Here is an 18,788-nt window from a genome sequence, read left to right on the forward strand (position 1 = left end):
TATTCTCGCCCTTACAGCCATGGGAATATAATAATGTGACGATCAATCTCACTATTCGTTGGTAAAATAGTAGCTCAGGAGTTGGCTTGTGGGTAGTAATGACTAGGTGACTTCCCTCTAGTCTTACACTGCAAAATTAGAGATGGCTAGCGCAGATAGCCCTTGTGTGCTGTACGCGAAATTCAAAACAAGCAAACAAATCTTCATGAAAATAGGTTGTATACCATGTTCATGTTGAATAAGTGATCAGGAGAGCTCTGAGAGCAGAACGAGTCAGAAATTTATGGTATTTTCATGTCACGCATAAAAGTTAATGAAAAGCATCATATTGAACGTAATAGGTACCTTCACATTATAAGAACAAAGAAAATACATTCACACTTACACGGAGAAATAGAAAATGTCTTGTAATAAAATATATATGGGTTGACTTAGGCAGAGCAATAATAATAATATGTATAACATATACAAAAAGCGGGAAAATATACCAATACATAGTGGTATACACTAAAATACAACACACACTTTCAGATAAATAAATTAAGTAGAAAATAAATACGCTTATGAGAAGCTTTCGAAATTAAGTTGTTTTTTGTTTTTTTTCTAACGCAGAAATTTGTGAGAACGACATTTATTTTTAAAACGTAGTTGAGTACTGTATTAGGTTTAACAGCGAAGACCAAGATAATCAATGTTACGATTTATCCAGAATCACAAAGAGAAACAAAAGTAAAAGTCTTAAAACGGAATTTCAGTGAAAACTGCGAGAAAAATGTGTTATATGAAAAGAAAATTCAGGTACCAACAACGTATTAATAACATAATAGAAATAATATCATAAGTCTACCGTAAAGGTGCCATCAGTAAACAGCGCCATCTAGGTAGAAGTATAAATAAAAACAATGAAGAAATTACAGAACTGTACAAATTTGTACTAAAATATACAATATTTTATTCCAGAAACCAATAGTTTCTACCCTCGGTTCCTACAGACTTCCTAAACATCTTGTACCTGCACTAAGCTCGGTAATTGACAATAAATTACTGTTAAAAGCTTCTTTCCATTTGTTCCTGAGATCTTTGCATTTTCTAATGCAAACCAGTTCGTTATGGTGAGGTTTGAAATTCACTTCTTATTCTAATTGAGGAAACAATCCAAATAATTACTAAACAGTTACACCCAACGAAAGACGTCCACTGCTCTAAATTTAACAGACAAAACTTCGAAGAGGTAATTGATTAATTTTATTTATTTTTGAGCATTTTGTAATGTACTCTATTATATGTCTTACATTTTGAAAGTATACATATATAATTTAGATTATTTGTATGAAGTTGAAAAGTGGTATCTTTATGGTGTTTTTTTTTGTTATAGATTTTCAGTGAAACTGTTTCCTTAGAAGTCGCAAAACTAGTAGAAGAAATTAATAAAAAAAAGAAGGAATAAGTCTGATATTCCGGTGTTTTGTTATTCGTATCAACAGGTGAATCTTAATGGTATTTGTGTTTTATATGTTAATATACATGTATTTATTTGGTTTTTCAATTATTAAGATATCTATTTCTGTTAAAGTTACTTTCTATATTCGACCTATTCCTATTATAATTCACTGTGAACTTAATGAATTATAATCATTGCGAATGTGTTAAGATGTTTAAATGTAAAGTAGAAATGAAAAACTCGAGGGAGTTAAGTATCTGTCTCACACTTAACAGTGAAAGTACTCTCGAACGAATACTTATCTTTCAACATATATGATGTTATTATCTGCTTCCAGAACAGAACACGTTTTGCTTTAATAGATTCGTGATTTATTTATTACTCACTCGATTCACTATGTGAACGTACATTAATAAAACACGTGGTAGTTTCGGGTTGTTGGTAAATGCAGTCCAAGAGGAATAGCTACTGGTTGCTACTATCAAATGAATTGTTAATTGGATATCTTAGTTATAAAAATATGACATTTGTTATAATAAATTTCAAATACTGTGAGGAAACACCAGTCACACAAGCTTGACTATAATTTTTTTTCTACCAGTAGAAAAGGTACTATAAATTGTTTAGCCTCGTCAGTAACTGTTAACCTACCATACACAAGTATCATACACTGTTTACCAGTCGACAAATAGATACCAAAAGAGATTGTTGTGTGTGTGTGTATATATATATAAGTATAAATCCAGAATGCAGTTTCACTGTATTAACTCCTACTTTTTAATCACATCATGGATAATTATTCCTTTGATAACATCACAACAACTAAGTCAGGAATTATTTAAGATGGTCCAGAATAATACAGATGGTTCCCCTTCTGCTGTAACAGATTTCAGAGATGTACCTTCTAGTTTCTTCTGTGCCAGGTCTTGTGTGAACAATATCAACTGTCTTGGGTTTTCTCTTGCTTCTATTGACGAATCAAATGAATCCAAACCCACTACGTTGGCATTTCACTGTCACCTTCTTCATAGTCTTCAAGAGGGTGTCTTGGAAGTGAAGCATGGCTGGAAATTGTATGGCATTCCTGGACTCTTTGTAAGTAGTGGAATCTGATAACTAATATTACAGTTTACAAAATTACAGAAACTAATTTTTAAATTTCAGAAATGATTATGATTACAAAATTATTTTCATTTACTTGACCAATCAGTAGACGACTTCATTTTATATCTGAAAAGCGATTCTACAAGTTAGCCAATCTGGAGAGAGAATTTGTGTTTCTGCTGACTTTTTTGTGAAATATGATAAATATGAGTACATTTAAGCTATGAATTATAACACTTTACTTAGGTGAGGATGTTCAGTATGAATACACTTAAGTAAGCTATGAATTATAACACTTTACTTCGGTGAAGATGTTCAGTATGAATACACTTAAGTAAGCTATAAATTATAACACTTTACTTAGGTGAAAATGTTCAGTATGAATACACTTAAGTAAGCTATAAATTATAACACTTTACTTAGGTGAGGATGTTCAGTATGAATACACTTAAGTAAGCTATAAATTATAACACTTTACTTAGGTGAGGATGTTCAGTATGAATACACTTAAATAAGCTGTGAATTATAACACTTTACTTAGGTGAGAATGTTCAGTATGAATACACTTAAGTAAGCTGTAAATTATAACACTTTACTTAGGTGAGAATGTTCAGTATGAATACACTTAAGTAAGCTGTAAATTATAACACTTTACTTAGGTGAGAATGTTGTAATCAAACCGCTCTTCACCCATACATACAAAAATATATTTTTTTTTATATAATAACTTTGCACGGAATAAAACAATAATCGTTTTATGAAGATCTGTTTCATTAAAATGCAGAATAATTCCAAATAGTTTAGTTTGTATATTTCACTCGTAGAATGGAAGATTCATTACAAGTCGGTGTAGTTGTATAAAAGACAAAGGTCTAGAAATCACTTTAAGTGTAATACAAAAACAACATAGTTATAACATGTGCTTTATATCTTAACTGAGTTTATACATATAGAATATTGCACGATGTGTCCCTCAATGGGTCAACTGTGATAACAAGAACTCATAACTGGAATATTGTTTCCGTAGCAAACACAAAGTAACTAGCACATTGTGTAGTTTTGCACTAAAACAAACACATCACGGTATAATATGAAGACATGTTTTGCAAACACTGCAAAGTTAACTCATTATGTAGTTTTGCTATAAAACAAACTTTTTTATTTCTTAATTCTTTGTTACATAGGTTTTAAAATACTTGTTTTGTTTATATTCACAAACCACCGTACTTAGAGTCTCCACCACTGTATTTGTTCATATCCAACTAAGATTCAGACCATAAGTCAATTTATACTTCATATTTATAACAAACAGCAACGTTAAATTTATTGTTAACATTACTACACTTGGTTATTCTAATGGTTTATAGAACGTTTGTGAGTAATTCCTAAGTGTGAATTGCATGTGGAATCGCAACACTTTATTTTCCACAATATGTGTTGTTTAGTTTGCTTTTTGTTTCATTAATATAAACTGTATATTACATACCAAGTCAAGGATGCTCACCGTAGCAATAAGATCTGGGATAAAAATACTGCTTGAGGCATAATTACACAAACGCACGTCTATTCTCTTACAAACGAAGTACCTTCAATTAACGTCAGTGTAGTAAACAGAAAACAAAGAATTTATTTATGAGTTTATTTCTTTCATCCGAATACAGATTCAAACATTAGTTTTGATATTCATCATGTATATGTTTTTCTCCCACAGTTAAGGGTTTTACAACATACACAAACATTCTACAAATATACTGTTTTATACAATTAGGAACCTTAATGTTAGCTACACCTACGTACTATTTGTTGATAATTGTTTAAGGAATATCATAATAAATATTACTTACATAAAACAACTTGTAATCTTTACTTAGAAATTACGTAGGTTACCATTTATACTTTATGCCCCCCGCTAGTACAGCGGTATGTTTCCGGATTTACAACGCTAAAATCAGGCGTTCGATTTCCCTCGGTGGACTGAGCAGATAGCCCGATGTGGCTATGCTATAAGAAAAACACACAAAACACTTATATTTTATATTGGACAAGTTTCCGATTTATTATGTTACCTACGTTAATGTATTACTATTTCAAATAATCGAAAATTTGAATTTAGTTGTTAATTAACTGTTAATATGTATTAAATGTATGTTATTTGCCAACAAGATTGATTCACACAATTTTATTTTTAACACAAATATATTTTTAATATACAAACCCCAAAACAATACAATTTGTAATAACGGTTATTATTAATAGTTATTACAAATGATGGTTTATATACAAGAGTTTTATAAATTTACAGACAACTGAGTTTTATATCAGGTTTATGACTGACTATTTTATCAACAATCCAGATTCACGACGAGTAGATTAATTCTGAGTTGATATTGTTGCACGTCGCTTAAGCTAGCTAGCTTGATTGACCTCACATCGCTTACAAGTTCACTTCTTACCAATGAAAATATTTAATATCCTCGTAGAAATATTAACATTTGAAGCTATTCACCGAAATTGAACAGTTTGTAATGATTGAAATCTATAAACGTTCCTGATTCAATTCTGTAATTTACGATTAATAGGCATTAATCACAGTTATAGTTTCCTAGTCCAATGGTACACTGACAGTAGCTGTCTAACAATATTCTCTTCAGTCTCTCGGCAACATTCACCAGAGTTCGCTTGCAACAATACTCTCAATCACTAACATTTTATACACACCTACTACGTTGTTGATCCTTGCGCCCAAGAACGTTCTACAAATTTCGAGAACAGGCGGGACTTGCGCAACACACAGTAAAGAATATACATCACATAAAAAAGAAAGGCCTACAGAAACAAGCATAAGTACTAACATAAACGTATAACGGTAAATCCATTACACGTAAAAGCTATTTAAAAATGAGTTGATTAATATTTATTGCATAGAAATCATAAAAGTTTTATGATCAGAAACTACTTTAAAGGAAAAATTTTGGATAGTATATTAAACATTAATATATGTGAATAAAATAAGACAGTAGTTCAAGATTTTAGAGAATAATATAGAAAGCTATTGTAACGAAATATGAAATAATACGTTTGGAGGGAGACAGTAAGTAAATCAAAATTACAGTATTTGAAATATTACCATTTAGTTACTACTCAGATAACATTAAACTATTTAGGTTATTTTTGACCACAAAATTGTCTCGATAAACGTTAATCTTCATAATTACTTGATGACGATGCAAAACAAAGTTTATAACAAACTGTCTTTATCTTATAAATCATATACTTGTAAATGTTCTAATTACAGCCTGCTGAGATTTACAGTAGTGTTATCAGCAAAGGTGCTGAATCTACTTCAGTTAATATAAACGGTCAGACAATGTTCAATGCTGAATGTTGGGATAAAGCTATCGTTTCCTATCCTGGTATTCTTGTGGCAGTGCTGTAAGTAAACACATTCCAGATAAAAAAATTACTTGATTTTAACGCTTTTTTGTTACTTATATAAAGTGTACCACGCTCAAACTATGTTGTTCAATGGAGTTAATATGCCTATCCAAAAAAAAGTACATTCTATTTTCTAATAATAGAAAACAACTTAAAAACTTCAGTTACAACATAGTGAAGTCTCAAATATAAGAAGGAATTCAAAAATTATGTAGTTTAGAAGTATATTGTTTTAATTTAAACTAAGCTACTAAATGTGTAATATCGTTTATCACGGGATATAATTTAACATATCTTAGAATTAACTATTTTAACTCAAAAGGTACGACTGATAATGAATGAAAGAGAACAATAACATTCTATGTTGATACAAGTTGTAATTAAATACAGTCTATTTTTCGTTATTTGAAAACATTTTCCTATGAATTGAAACAAAAGACTGAACTTCACTTATTTTTTTAGGTTTTATTTTAAGCAGAATCTCTTAATTATTGCCTTTTTAAAGAAGTAGTTTATTTTTATTTTAAATAAACTCCTTAATTTGGTTTCTTCTTTTTGTCTTCCAAAACAAAGAATTTGTCATGAAGTGGTTTGTTCAGTAAACATTCTATCTATTGCAGTGTAAATTCTACTTATGATTTGAATACTAATTTAATTTGTGCTTTACTGTCTTCTGTTTTACTAAATAATGAAACAGAACATCATCCTTTAAATAAATAAAAAACACTTAAAATATGCTTTCTTTGTTTCAATGAAAAAATTGTCGGAATGTAATTTGAAAACATTGGTTTTCTGTTTATTTCTTACATTTTTACAGTTCTTTAGGTTTGTTTATTTTAATTTGAGCTTTGCAAATTATATTAAATTTAAAATTTCAGTTCAGTTTCTCACAAGAAAAGCGAGTGAAGGTTTGTTTTGAATTTCGCGCAAAACTACACGAAGGCTATCTGCGCTAGCCGTCCCTAATTTAGCAGTGTAAGGCTAGAGAGAAGATAGCTAGTTATCACCATCCACCGCCAACTCTTGAGCTACTCTTTTACCAACGAATAGTGGGATTGACCGTCACATTATAACGCCCTTCCTCATAGCTGAAAGGGTGAGCATGTTTGGTGTGACGGAAATTCGAACTCACGACCCTCGGATAACGAGTCGAATGCCTTAACCACCTAGCCATGAAATATATTGCTCAATACTTTAAAATATTTTAGTTGACATAATAACTTAGCGAACCAGCTGAGGTGTTGCATTTAGTTTTTGAATTTTTTATAAAATATAAACTCTGTGATTCAAATAAGATTGAAAAATCTCATTCACTTATAAAAACCACACACACATCTAGTTACCATTATATTTGGATGTAAAGAACATAAAAAATTCATTCATTTCATGCACAGAATCTAGAAAAAATATTATATTTTTATTATTATGAATTTTATATCTGTTTCAAATTTAGTTTGCTTCGAACTTCGCGCAAATCTACTTGAGAACAATCTGCACTAACCGTCCCTACTTTTCCAGTGATAAACTATAAGGAAAACAGCTAGTCCACAATACCTACTGCCAATTCTTGGGATGTTCGTTTACCAATGAATAAGAGGATTGATCATCACATTGTAAGTCCTCCACACCTGCACCTTGCAGATTGCGAGTCGAGCACCTTATTTAGTAAGGCATGCCACTCCTGAATTTTTCTGAATTACAGATATTAAACTACATTATCATTAAATGAAAGTAAAATATTTAATTCAAGCATAGGAGATGGCGGAGAAACAGTTTTAAAATATTGCAGTATCAAGAAGTAGCAGATATTCACGTGTAAGCGTGTCAATAATAAATTATGAAATAATGATAATAATATCTTCAACATATTTAATCTATACAGTGTAATAAATCATGGAAATGCTTTTCTTCCCTTTCTGTATATTGAACAAATGTGTTATAAAAACAACATAGAAAGCAGTATATATTCTAAAGTTGAATAGTTTAAACACATGGCTGTTCATGTTAAACATACCTTGAGTGTTATTTTTTCATACTTTCAAGAACAAGTGTTACTTTAACGATACTTGGTTAAAATGCTTTCTCAGAAAAATATAATTCCTTAACTACCCGCGAAACATTTGAGGTAGTTGAATGTTCCTTATTCTATCATTTTCACGCACTCCATTTAAGTTACTCTTTATCTCAGGTATTATTTGTTAGATCGATAAATCTAACTTAACTTTATTTAATATAACTACATCTACAATAAACAGTACAGTAATGTGATGGTATTTATAATAGTTTACAGAGTATTAAAGATATATGAGCATTCAACGTATGACACAGTTTTACGAGTTGAAACAAAAACTTACAAAAACCCTACAGTAAAGAAAAAATAACTAAAAGGTGTTTATAGCAGTCTATGAAACAAATCGATGCTAACTCATTGCAAAGTAAAGTGAATGCGAAGTTATAATGAAAGCAAACTTAGCTGAATATGCTTAAACATCTAAATTCATGTTCACAAAGTTATAAGACATGGATTCGAACAAACTGCTTATGTGTAATGGGTACTTTATATTTAAATAATCCGAGAAAGTCAATAGGAATTATATTTGTTATAATGCTCATTTTTAGGACTTTACACACGGGTTAAATGTTGTTGGCATGATATACTTTGCAAATAAAAAAAAATTGAAGTTGAAATCGAAGTTAGTCACCAAGTGATAACAACGATATCGTGCTATCGTGTGTACCATACTCGATGCATTGATAAATTTCGCTGAACATAAAATACAGGTAAGGTGATTCTGAATTTCAAAGCTAATATGCAAACCACATTCCTTGGACAAAGATCTTTCAAACGACATGAGATTTGTAGCGTTTGATTTTGGAATCTGCAGAAAAATGTTCCTGATAGACAAACGCAATCGTATTATTTATATAGATATATGAAGGCACAGCTTTATAGAGTTTGAAAATAGATATGATTAATTGGGTAACTGCCAATTTCTAAACTTTAGACGAAGAAATTAACAAAAACCAACATTTTTCTTCTAATGAGGCTTTACTCTTTTATACCATAGATGTTTGATTTATAAAAATTTCATTATATTAACAATTTCAAACGTATATATATGACAATGACAAGTAAAGGCAGGGAAAAACAATTGCTAAAAATTAAATATGAAACAATCGTCAAATTTATCATTTGCCATTTAGGAATCAAAGATTTTCAGTTTTATTTAGTTGGTGTAGCATGTCCAGGTGGTCAGGGCGATCAACTTGCAACCTGAGGGGCGCGGACTGTAATCCCACTCCTACTAACCATGTTCGCCCTTTGAGCCTCAGGAAAGTTAAAACGTTATACTCAGTCATTGGTAAAAAGTAGTCCAAGCGTTTGTGATGGCTGGTGATGACTAGCTGCTTTCCTTCTAGTCTTTCACTGATGAATTAGTGAGGTCTAGAAAAGAAAGTCCTCATGTAACTTTGCGCAAACATCCAAACAAACCAATTTACTTACATTGAAATGCTTAACATTAAAGTTTTTGTTAAAAAAACTGATAAGTTGTACTTATGATATTGGAATGCCACGTGAATAACATGATATGCAATTTGTTTTACAAACTTGGACCATAAGTTTCTGTCACATTTTGATAAAACTTCGAGTTTGTATTTGCTTTTAAAGAAAATGAGATAAAGTATTTTTTAAATCAATATTAATTTTTTAATGTCTTTACTTCATAAAAGAAAAGTTTCACTAAATAGTAAAAATTATTTAAAGAAATGTTTGCACATAAAATAAAACCTATGTAAATATTGGTGGTGATTTTCTGCATGACATTTTTATAATGGTCAAAACACCAATCCGCTGTTTATAGAAAAGATGCTGTCTTAACGACACCAAAAAAAACTTAACTCTGTATTGTGATAAATTTTATTTTTACAAATAATTAGACTTGTAGTTTTCATGCAAGTTTTGTATTTACAGAAAGGCAATACAATTAATTAATTATTTCTCGACTTTATAGTGTAGAGATGGATCAAACTTAAAATTACTGTATCGTCTTTTCGGTTTTCCTTTTCATAAAATTATTCGAGATATATGGTACAATTAAAAACTATTTAAGTTTGCAGAAACATGTTTAAGCATTTTAAACGATAAAGGCCCGGCATTGCTCGGTGGTTAAGGCACTCCACTCAGGCGTGGCATTAGCTCGGTGGTTAAGGCACTCGACTCGTAATCTAAGGGTCGCGGGTTCGAACCCCGTCACACCAAACATGCTCGCCCTTTCAGCCATAGGGGCGTTATAATGTGATAATTAACCCACTATTCGTTGGTAACAGAGTAGACCAAGAGTTGGCGGTGGGTGGTAATGACTAGCTGCCTTCCCTCTAGTCTTATACTACTAAATTAAGGACGGCTAGCGTAGATAGCCCTCGAGTAGCTTTGCGCGAAATTCAAATCAAACCACTAAACGATAATATTACATTATATTAGAAGTTTTTGGTTAATAGAATTGACAACATTTCTGAGAAATATTGTTTTGTTATAAATTTTAAAAATAAGTAATATCTTTTTGTTTAGTTTCTAGAGCAGTAGGACTACTTTAAAATATTTAATGTTATCGTAAGAGGGTTGAAAAAAAGGATACATTTTAAAAACAAAAATAAACTTTAATATAATTTTTTAAAACAGACTTTTATGTTTAATAACACACAGAAAACGTATTAACTTTGACATAAACGAAACTTGTCTAGGATATATTTCTAACAGTCACAAAAATTTAAGAAACTAGGGATAATATATGTATATTTTCCTCTATAGGTGTTTAGAATACACTGAAGGTGCTTGACGTTTTAGTGAACTTTGTGAAACGGTCAAATAAATAGAAAGTTTGTTTGGACTAGGAACAAAGAAAACATTTTGATTAACAACTATTTAGAAATAAACGATTTAAAAATACGTTCGATATGACAGCTTTTTAATTAATTATTACAATTTTAAAATGTTTCAAAATTGTCGCTTTAGTTCCATTAAGCGTCTGTGTTGACGAATTTATGAAATAATAAAATATATTTGATGAAGACGAGAAATTCTTTTTCCAAATAGAGACTCAACGTCACTACAGTACAATGATGTAGATCGCATGAAGTGTCTTCACTTGGAAAATGGTCTTGCGCTTGACCAAGACAAGAAAGTCCACATACATCTACAAGTATCCACAGCTGAAAATATTGTGGATGGTGTCTCTCAGTGTCCTGATAACCACGTGATCACTGGTAGGAACTCTTCCTTTCTGTGTATAACTATCTTAAGATACGAACAGTTCGACTGGATGATGAAAATTGTGGCTTATATAAAAACAATCGGTTCAAGTCCATCCTTGTTTTCAAATATATTAGCTATTACTAGAAAGAAAAGTTGTCTTTTTTTTGTGTCAACGAAACCACATTTCAGTTAATACACAGAATAGATTTTATGATTTCATACCATATATGATTTTCAAGCAGTAACATCAGAGCAACAGTAGAGATAAAATAATTGAATGAAAATCCACGGACAAAAGAGTCAATTGTTTTATTTACCTATATCACTATAAGGTTATAACGGTATCCACAAGTTTTACATAGCATTCAACATCTATCCTAAGATAAACATTAAGGTGAACAAGAAATGTTGAAATTTATATCAATATAATTTGTTCATGTAAACTAACACTACAACATTTAAATGAAGGTATGAACAACATCAAGTGTTTTGTTCAAATATTCAGTTAATGTAACCTATTAATAGGTTTGTTTATACACAATTTTCTTATAGCTTAATTTACTGACATACCAGTAGATTAAGTTTTAGGACAAAACTGTTAACGGTTGTTTATTTTCAATAATGTTAATGTATATTTTCCAGCTTTATTAGATAAAGACAGCCTTTTCCAAAATGTCGACTATGCAACTTGTGTGTCACTGACCAATGGATGGGAAATTGATTACTCCGACTGTTGGGTTCAGAAGCGACTAAAACAACACTATCTGGGAAGCTTCGATCCAAACATGACCTGGAACTTTGAATGTCCTCGATCTCGGTGGGAGATTAAAGTTGTTGTGGGATATATTTTAAACGGAGATATTATCCTTAAGTGTTGCACCCTGAAGAAAATGTTCATTTAACTTTTTCCTATTTCATATATGCTGGCAAGAACATTTTAGTAAAACATTTTGAGCATAAGTGTTACAGCACGTAATTCTTTCATTATCAACGTTTTTTATGCTAACTTGTAACAGTTAAACAATATTAAATGTTGTGAAAATAAAACAAGATAAAACCGTAAAAAAACCTATAACATTAAGTTAATACTAGGGGAATTATTGAAATGTTACTAACTCATTCCGCGGCTTTTCGTTAGAAACAAACACAAAATTGGACATGATACTATTACATCACATAAGACTGAGCTTGTTTTATAATATAGAAAAGATCAACCTACTGTATTAATCAATTTCAATTTTCATATCATATATATATTAATGATATGATTAAGTAAATAACCTTTAATTAATAAAGCATTAATTATACATTAATTATTAATCCCATATCATTTAAATATGTATATATTAATTACATGTGACGTCATCACCTCTTCGACTTCCACCTTCATAGTGATTATAAGTGCTTTCATATAAAGTTAGATTACACAGTTTTACATATTTATTTTAGCTCACATGTAGTCTGACCACACTTATTGAAAATAAAGAAAAATGATAAAGGTGTCATCATAAAAATCACTTAAAATTTATTTTAATATTTTTCAATTTTTAGTTACATTTCGTTTATTATTTAACATGTATGTTGTAGAGACGAGAACAGTGAAATGTTTACATTTGAAAAGTTTAGCCTTTACCCCTAACTGAATGATAAAGGTTTCGGTATCATATAAAGTAGGAGAAGGAAACTCAAGTTAACAGACATAAATATATCAAAGACATTCAGACTCAATATTTTAAATATGAAAATTTAATGTGCTATTCACGAAGTAATATTGGCCTTAAAATTATCAATTAAAGAAATTAAGGTAAACTAGTTGAAGGCAGAATATTAAGATTCTAAAGTCAGAGGGAAACATATAAACAAAACATCTTTTTACAGATTTATAAATCCTATCCCTACAAAACTGTAGGGGTGGGCCCGGCATGGCCTAGCGCGTAAGGCGTGCGATTCGTAATCCGAGGGTCGCGGGTTCGCGCCCGCGTCGCGCTAAACATGCTCGCCCTCCCAGCCGTGGGGGTGTATAATGTGACGGTCAATCCCACTATTCGTTGGTAAAGAGTAGCCCAAGAGTTGGCGGTGGGTGGTGATGACTAGCTGCCTTCCCTCTAGTCTTACACTGCTAAATTAGGGACGGCTAGCACAGATAGCCCTCGAGTAGCTTTGTGCGAAATTTCCAAACAAACAAACAAACAAACCAAAAACTGTATTTATAATTGTTTTACCTGCCATTCCCAAATGTTTCATAAAGAAGAAGGAGGTTAAAACCTAACTCTAGAGAGCCATCTGGAGGATGAAATTTTAAAAAAAAACATATCTTTATAGTTACAATTAAAGGTAGAATTACTCTCAACCATTTTGTATTCAGTGTAACGCTACTGAGATTGTCTGTTACCTTACATGATTTTTTACTACTGACCGGAGGGAAGGAACTCGTCAAGAGCATTCCGCTACCAACCATCGATGCTAAGGGATTACTTGTCACTCTTACATTCCACCCACAGTTTAAGGAACTGTAATATTTTATGGTATCTCATGTATTTGAAATCGGCACAGCGGAATGTCCGCTCACTTACAACGCTGTAATGCAGATTTCGATACCCGTGGTGGAGAGAGCATAGATTGCCCGTTGAGTAACTTTGTGCTAGATTGCAAACAAGCAAAGAAAAGTTTCTACCTGTGTAATCAAGAGCTCTATCACAGGGTAAGGACGTAATGTTACAGGAGTTCCTAGTACCATATTTAGTGTAGATGTGAAGCAGTAAGGGTGGTGAGTGGCTTCACTTACTCTCGTGGTGGGTACTTATGTTCTGAGTATTTTCATTATTGCTAGATCTTCTGTACTGAAGTACATAACTACAGAACTGATACAATTACTGCATGAGACCAAATGGATTAAAGTCACATACTATCAAAATACACACTTACTAACAACGTACATCTGACTAAGTAGAGAAGCTATCTTAAGGAAAAAAATATTTGAAGATTTCTTAACTGGAATAAAGGCATTAATTTCCCAAATATTGAAGTTTCTATATTATACTCACATGATACCGAATACAGTTTCTAACTAGCAGGTTTTCTGTATCAGAGTAATGTAATTCTAAACAAATTAAGCCAAGTGTGACTTAGAGGACAGCGTACTTAGATTGTGACATTCGAGGGATTATGACTCTCGGCCTGTAGCAGTAAAATCTCAGTGATGGTCAAATCTCACTATTCGATCAGACAAGCGTGGCCACAGATGTTATTTACAGAATGCATTGCCTCTTTAGATATATTCAGTCAAATCTTAAGTGTTTAGTATTTTAAAAATATATATACTAGAAAACTAGAACTTTATACACGTGTTTACAATATTACAAGTGATGTTATGTGTTAAGTCACCTTAGTAAGTTTAACAATGAGTCTCTTTAGAATCGTTTCAGTGGATATTAACGCATATTCAACTACAACAGTTGTAACTATGTGCACAAATTTATCCTGATTGTATTATACGATTTTCTAAATAGCGTTGAGATATTAAGGTTCTACTGACTATTTCAATAAAGTTATTAAAGCATGGGCCATGTTTACTGTGTATATTTTTATTATTCAAACAATCTTTACAATACATGTACTAAAATGCAATAAAAATTAGCACAAGGTGTTAATTATCTGTATCGCACTCAAAATGCTTTGTTTGGGTAATGATGTATCTTTGAGTTAATCACGAGAAGAAATTATTTATATACTAGACGGCGTTATCCATCAATGGTATTGAATATTTTGGTATATGTACTGTCATAGAGACATTATACAACCTGTTATCAAAATAACGTTTTACCACTCACGAAGATACATTATTCTTCCTTCTATAAAAACATCATTATTTTTTGTATATACTTTGTTAACATTACTGAGAAGAAGACGTAGTTTATCCTTTGTTAAAATTATCCACAGTGACTCATAGGGAGACGTTATCTAATCTTTCTCAAAACGAACCTCAAAGTACTTATAATATACCATTATTTACCGTCTTTAATAAATATTTACCTGCATTAATGTCATGGAAACATTATTCATCTTGTTACAAAAACAACATTAAGTTATTCACGGGAATCGTTTATATTAAAAGATATATACACATGGTTTCCTTATGATTTATTGTCACTTAAATATTTATACGTTAAACCATTTTAGCTCATGTATTTTGAATAGCAACAAGGCAAGTGTATTAAAATATAATTATAAACTTAACTTACAAACTTCATAACATCTATGTAACATTATTCTAAGATTAAATATTGTATACTGAATAATTTTAAGTTTATTTAACGTTTTCAAAATTCATTAATGTTGACACATGTAAACGATAACTCAGTTTAACATATCATGGCACTAAAATACCAAACGAGGATTGTTGCAGTTAATCACGAATCTTTATGAGTGAATTGAAGTTTACGAGAACGTTTCATTCATCCCCTTACCTGACTAAAATCATCATTATATTACTAAGCTATTAGAACAGCCAGCATTGGTACGGTTATTGAACATTACTAAGCTACTAGAACAGTCAGCATTGGTACGGTTATTCCACATTACTAAGTATTAAAACACTACCAACTGAGTGATCACAAGATAATTTCGTCTGTGTGAAGATATTAACTGAAAGCTGGTGAGCCACAAAGAAAAATTATACAATGCTGAAAATCCCCAACGTTTGTTAAGATAAACGTCTTAAGATAATTTAGGATTTCATATGTTTATGTACGGAGAACAGAAACATTGAAAATATTTTTCTTTCGTTCCATTAATTATAAATAATTATTTAAAAAGTGAACGTAGATTACATTTAAACAATTATTAGTTCAAAAGAAAACGTATGTTCTTCGTAATTTAGCTTAAGATGACTAAATGTTCAGTTAATTTCTTAAACCCCTATCACCTAGTACTCGAGAGAATACCTAAATAGTTACAGGGAATATGTTTTGCAGGGAATATTTGATTTATAAGTAAACGTTAGTTTAGACTTTGATTTGGATACTCCAACGTAACCTGATATATCTTTACTGATAGTTCCATGAGAATAAAGTGGACTCGCCTAATAACTGGTTGTTCAGTATAATTTATCAGTTTGAGTATTTGAAGTTTAGTTGGAATTAAAATGACATTTTCATAGCTGTTGGTCTATATTTTGCTATTCCATTGGTTCTTTATTTATAACTAAGAGACTAATCATTCAAGAGATGGCAGCACTATCATTAAGCAATTTCTTTTTTTTTTTTTTTTGGCAAGGGAAAAATTACAGCTAAACTGAGGTAATCAGAAATTATAACTTATTTTTCGTTAATTAAATTATTCTTAAATTATTCGAACTTCAATTTATGTTATACACATTCGTTTCTTCTTCTGAAGTTAAATTCTATTATAATTTATTTTTTCTCGACTCAACTATTTCATTTCCTTAAGACAAGTTTAAACTGCCTTAAACTGCGATGGGCATTTGCCCTAAACGTTAGAAATCATTATAAAATCCTGGTGATAAACGTGTGTTTTTACCTATTTTGAAAATTTCTTTTCATTATCTCATTATTTTTTGAAATCTAAAATGATTTTTTTTAAAATGAAAAGGTATTACTGATGAAAAGATTAATTGTGTCTTCAAAATATTAAAACAGCAAAAGTAATTGGTAATAATTTGTTTATTTTGAAACGTTTCAACTTTCAACAAATTTTCTCTCAAAGGCAATAAACGTTTTAGGGCAGGTATGGTCCGGTGGCGAAAGCGTTCGACTTCCCGTCACACCAAACATGCTCGCACTTTCAGCTGTGGGGGCGTTATAATGTGACGGTGAATCCCACTATTCGTTGGTAAAAGAGTAGCCCGAGAGTTGGCGATGGGTGGTGATGTCTTTCCTTTAGTTTTACACTGCTAAATTAGGGATGGCTAGTGCAGATATTTCTCGTGTAGCTTTGCGCGAAAGTCAAAATACAAACCAACAAATAAATGTTTTAAATTTTCTTATGCTATTGGAAAGAACAATGATAGTTAATCTATGAATGTTACTTAGTTTACTAGACATAATTGTCAGCACAGAGTAAGGCCTTTAGTCACATACATTCATAATGGAGAGTAATTATTATAAATAAGTTATTTTTAAATTTGTTTTATGGTTGTATTTTTTTTAGTTTAAATATTTATCTCCGCTGTCTGGTCACTGTAATTAGTGTTGCAGTTATGGCGTGGACTGGTATATTTGCAAGTTTTCGATTTTTGAAAGAAATAGACTAAGGACTACAAATTATATTTTTATTACTTTTCATTTAATTAATATATTGTTCACATGACAGGATGGAATCTGTCAGAGTAATTGATAATAATTATACACTAAAAAAAGAATTACTCTATAAACAACTGATTTTGATTTACAACTCAAAAAGAAATCAAAACTAAAATAACGTCAAATACTCAAAACTAAAACAGAAACTATTATAATACAAGGAAAACGAAATTAAAGTTAAAAAGTGTAATGCTAAAGTTAAAAGGTACCGGATTTAAACTGTAACTATATTTAGAATGAAGAATTCTAAGATGCTGAAGGATTCTTATTTTTACACACACGAACAGTAATTCTGGATGTTAACATTTGATTTATATATTATTGCACTTAAATAACTCAATAACAAAACATAGAAGTAACTTAGTACAGATATTATCATGAACCATCTAACTTTAAAGCTGGTCTCATTTTTTAGAGTGAAAGGGTATAAAAAGAGAAGTTAAAATTAATTTTCAGTTTTTATTTATTTTTTTGTTGCCTGCTGTGTAGTGGAATATTAAAAAAAAAAACAGACTAATTTGGTTTAGATTTGCAAAGCTAAAATTTTCATCACAAGAGGAACGGTGACATTTTGGACAACACAAACATCTGTTATTCTGCACAGAAATACTTGGTATTCTCATCACATTTTGTACTTTGAGAAGTAATGAAACTAGATGTTTGTCCATGTATTTGCGAAATACAGTACTGAGATTATTAAATTTTACGATAGAACATTACGTAACAAGTGTGAAATGTGATGCTATTTCTGTTAACTTGCAGAAACTTATTATACATTTTTATAATTTGTTCAGTGTGAAATGTGATGCTATTTCTGTTAACTTGCAGAAACTTCGTAGTTATTTCATTTCTTTAACAAGAGATCCAATATACACTAATTATTATTTAATAAACCTTTGAAATATTGACTTTACTTTTCGATTATTAATATACAACGTTTTGTTATTACACACACAAACAGAATGTTACACTTAATGTTAAAAAACCCATAAAACAATAAGAAAAAAGATAATTCAAATAAAACTCTTGATCAATAACTGAACAAAATAGTAATCACTGTTTCTTTTTCCCAAGACATCTTTTGCCTGAAAACAATACTAAAATAAGATCCAACTTGTTATGTATGAGAACTTGATCAAGACGTTATCGAGTTTTAGAAATTAGGTTTTTGTACGACTAAACCAAAGTTCAAATGCAAATGTATTTATATCTAAACTACTCTACTCATAAAAAA

General features: G+C 30.8%; 1 protein-coding gene across 1 annotated transcript; it reads left to right on the forward strand.

The window, feature by feature from the left end:
• The first annotated feature begins 1,529 nt into the window (after positions 1–1,529).
• On the forward strand, positions 1,530–14,546 carry LOC143240828 (uncharacterized). The gene is made up of 4 exons (XM_076483977.1): positions 1,530–2,536; positions 5,841–5,977; positions 11,076–11,245; positions 11,877–14,546. Exons 1-4 carry the CDS (start codon positions 2,189–2,191, stop codon positions 12,134–12,136), a joined length of 915 nt encoding a protein of 304 aa, XP_076340092.1. The 5' UTR covers positions 1,530–2,188; the 3' UTR covers positions 12,137–14,546.
• The last annotated feature ends 4,242 nt before the right edge of the window (positions 14,547–18,788 follow it).

Source organism: Tachypleus tridentatus, chromosome 13 (assembly GCF_004210375.1).
Source record: "Tachypleus tridentatus isolate NWPU-2018 chromosome 13, ASM421037v1, whole genome shotgun sequence".
NCBI classification, from domain to species: Eukaryota; Metazoa; Arthropoda; class Merostomata; order Xiphosura; family Limulidae; genus Tachypleus; species Tachypleus tridentatus.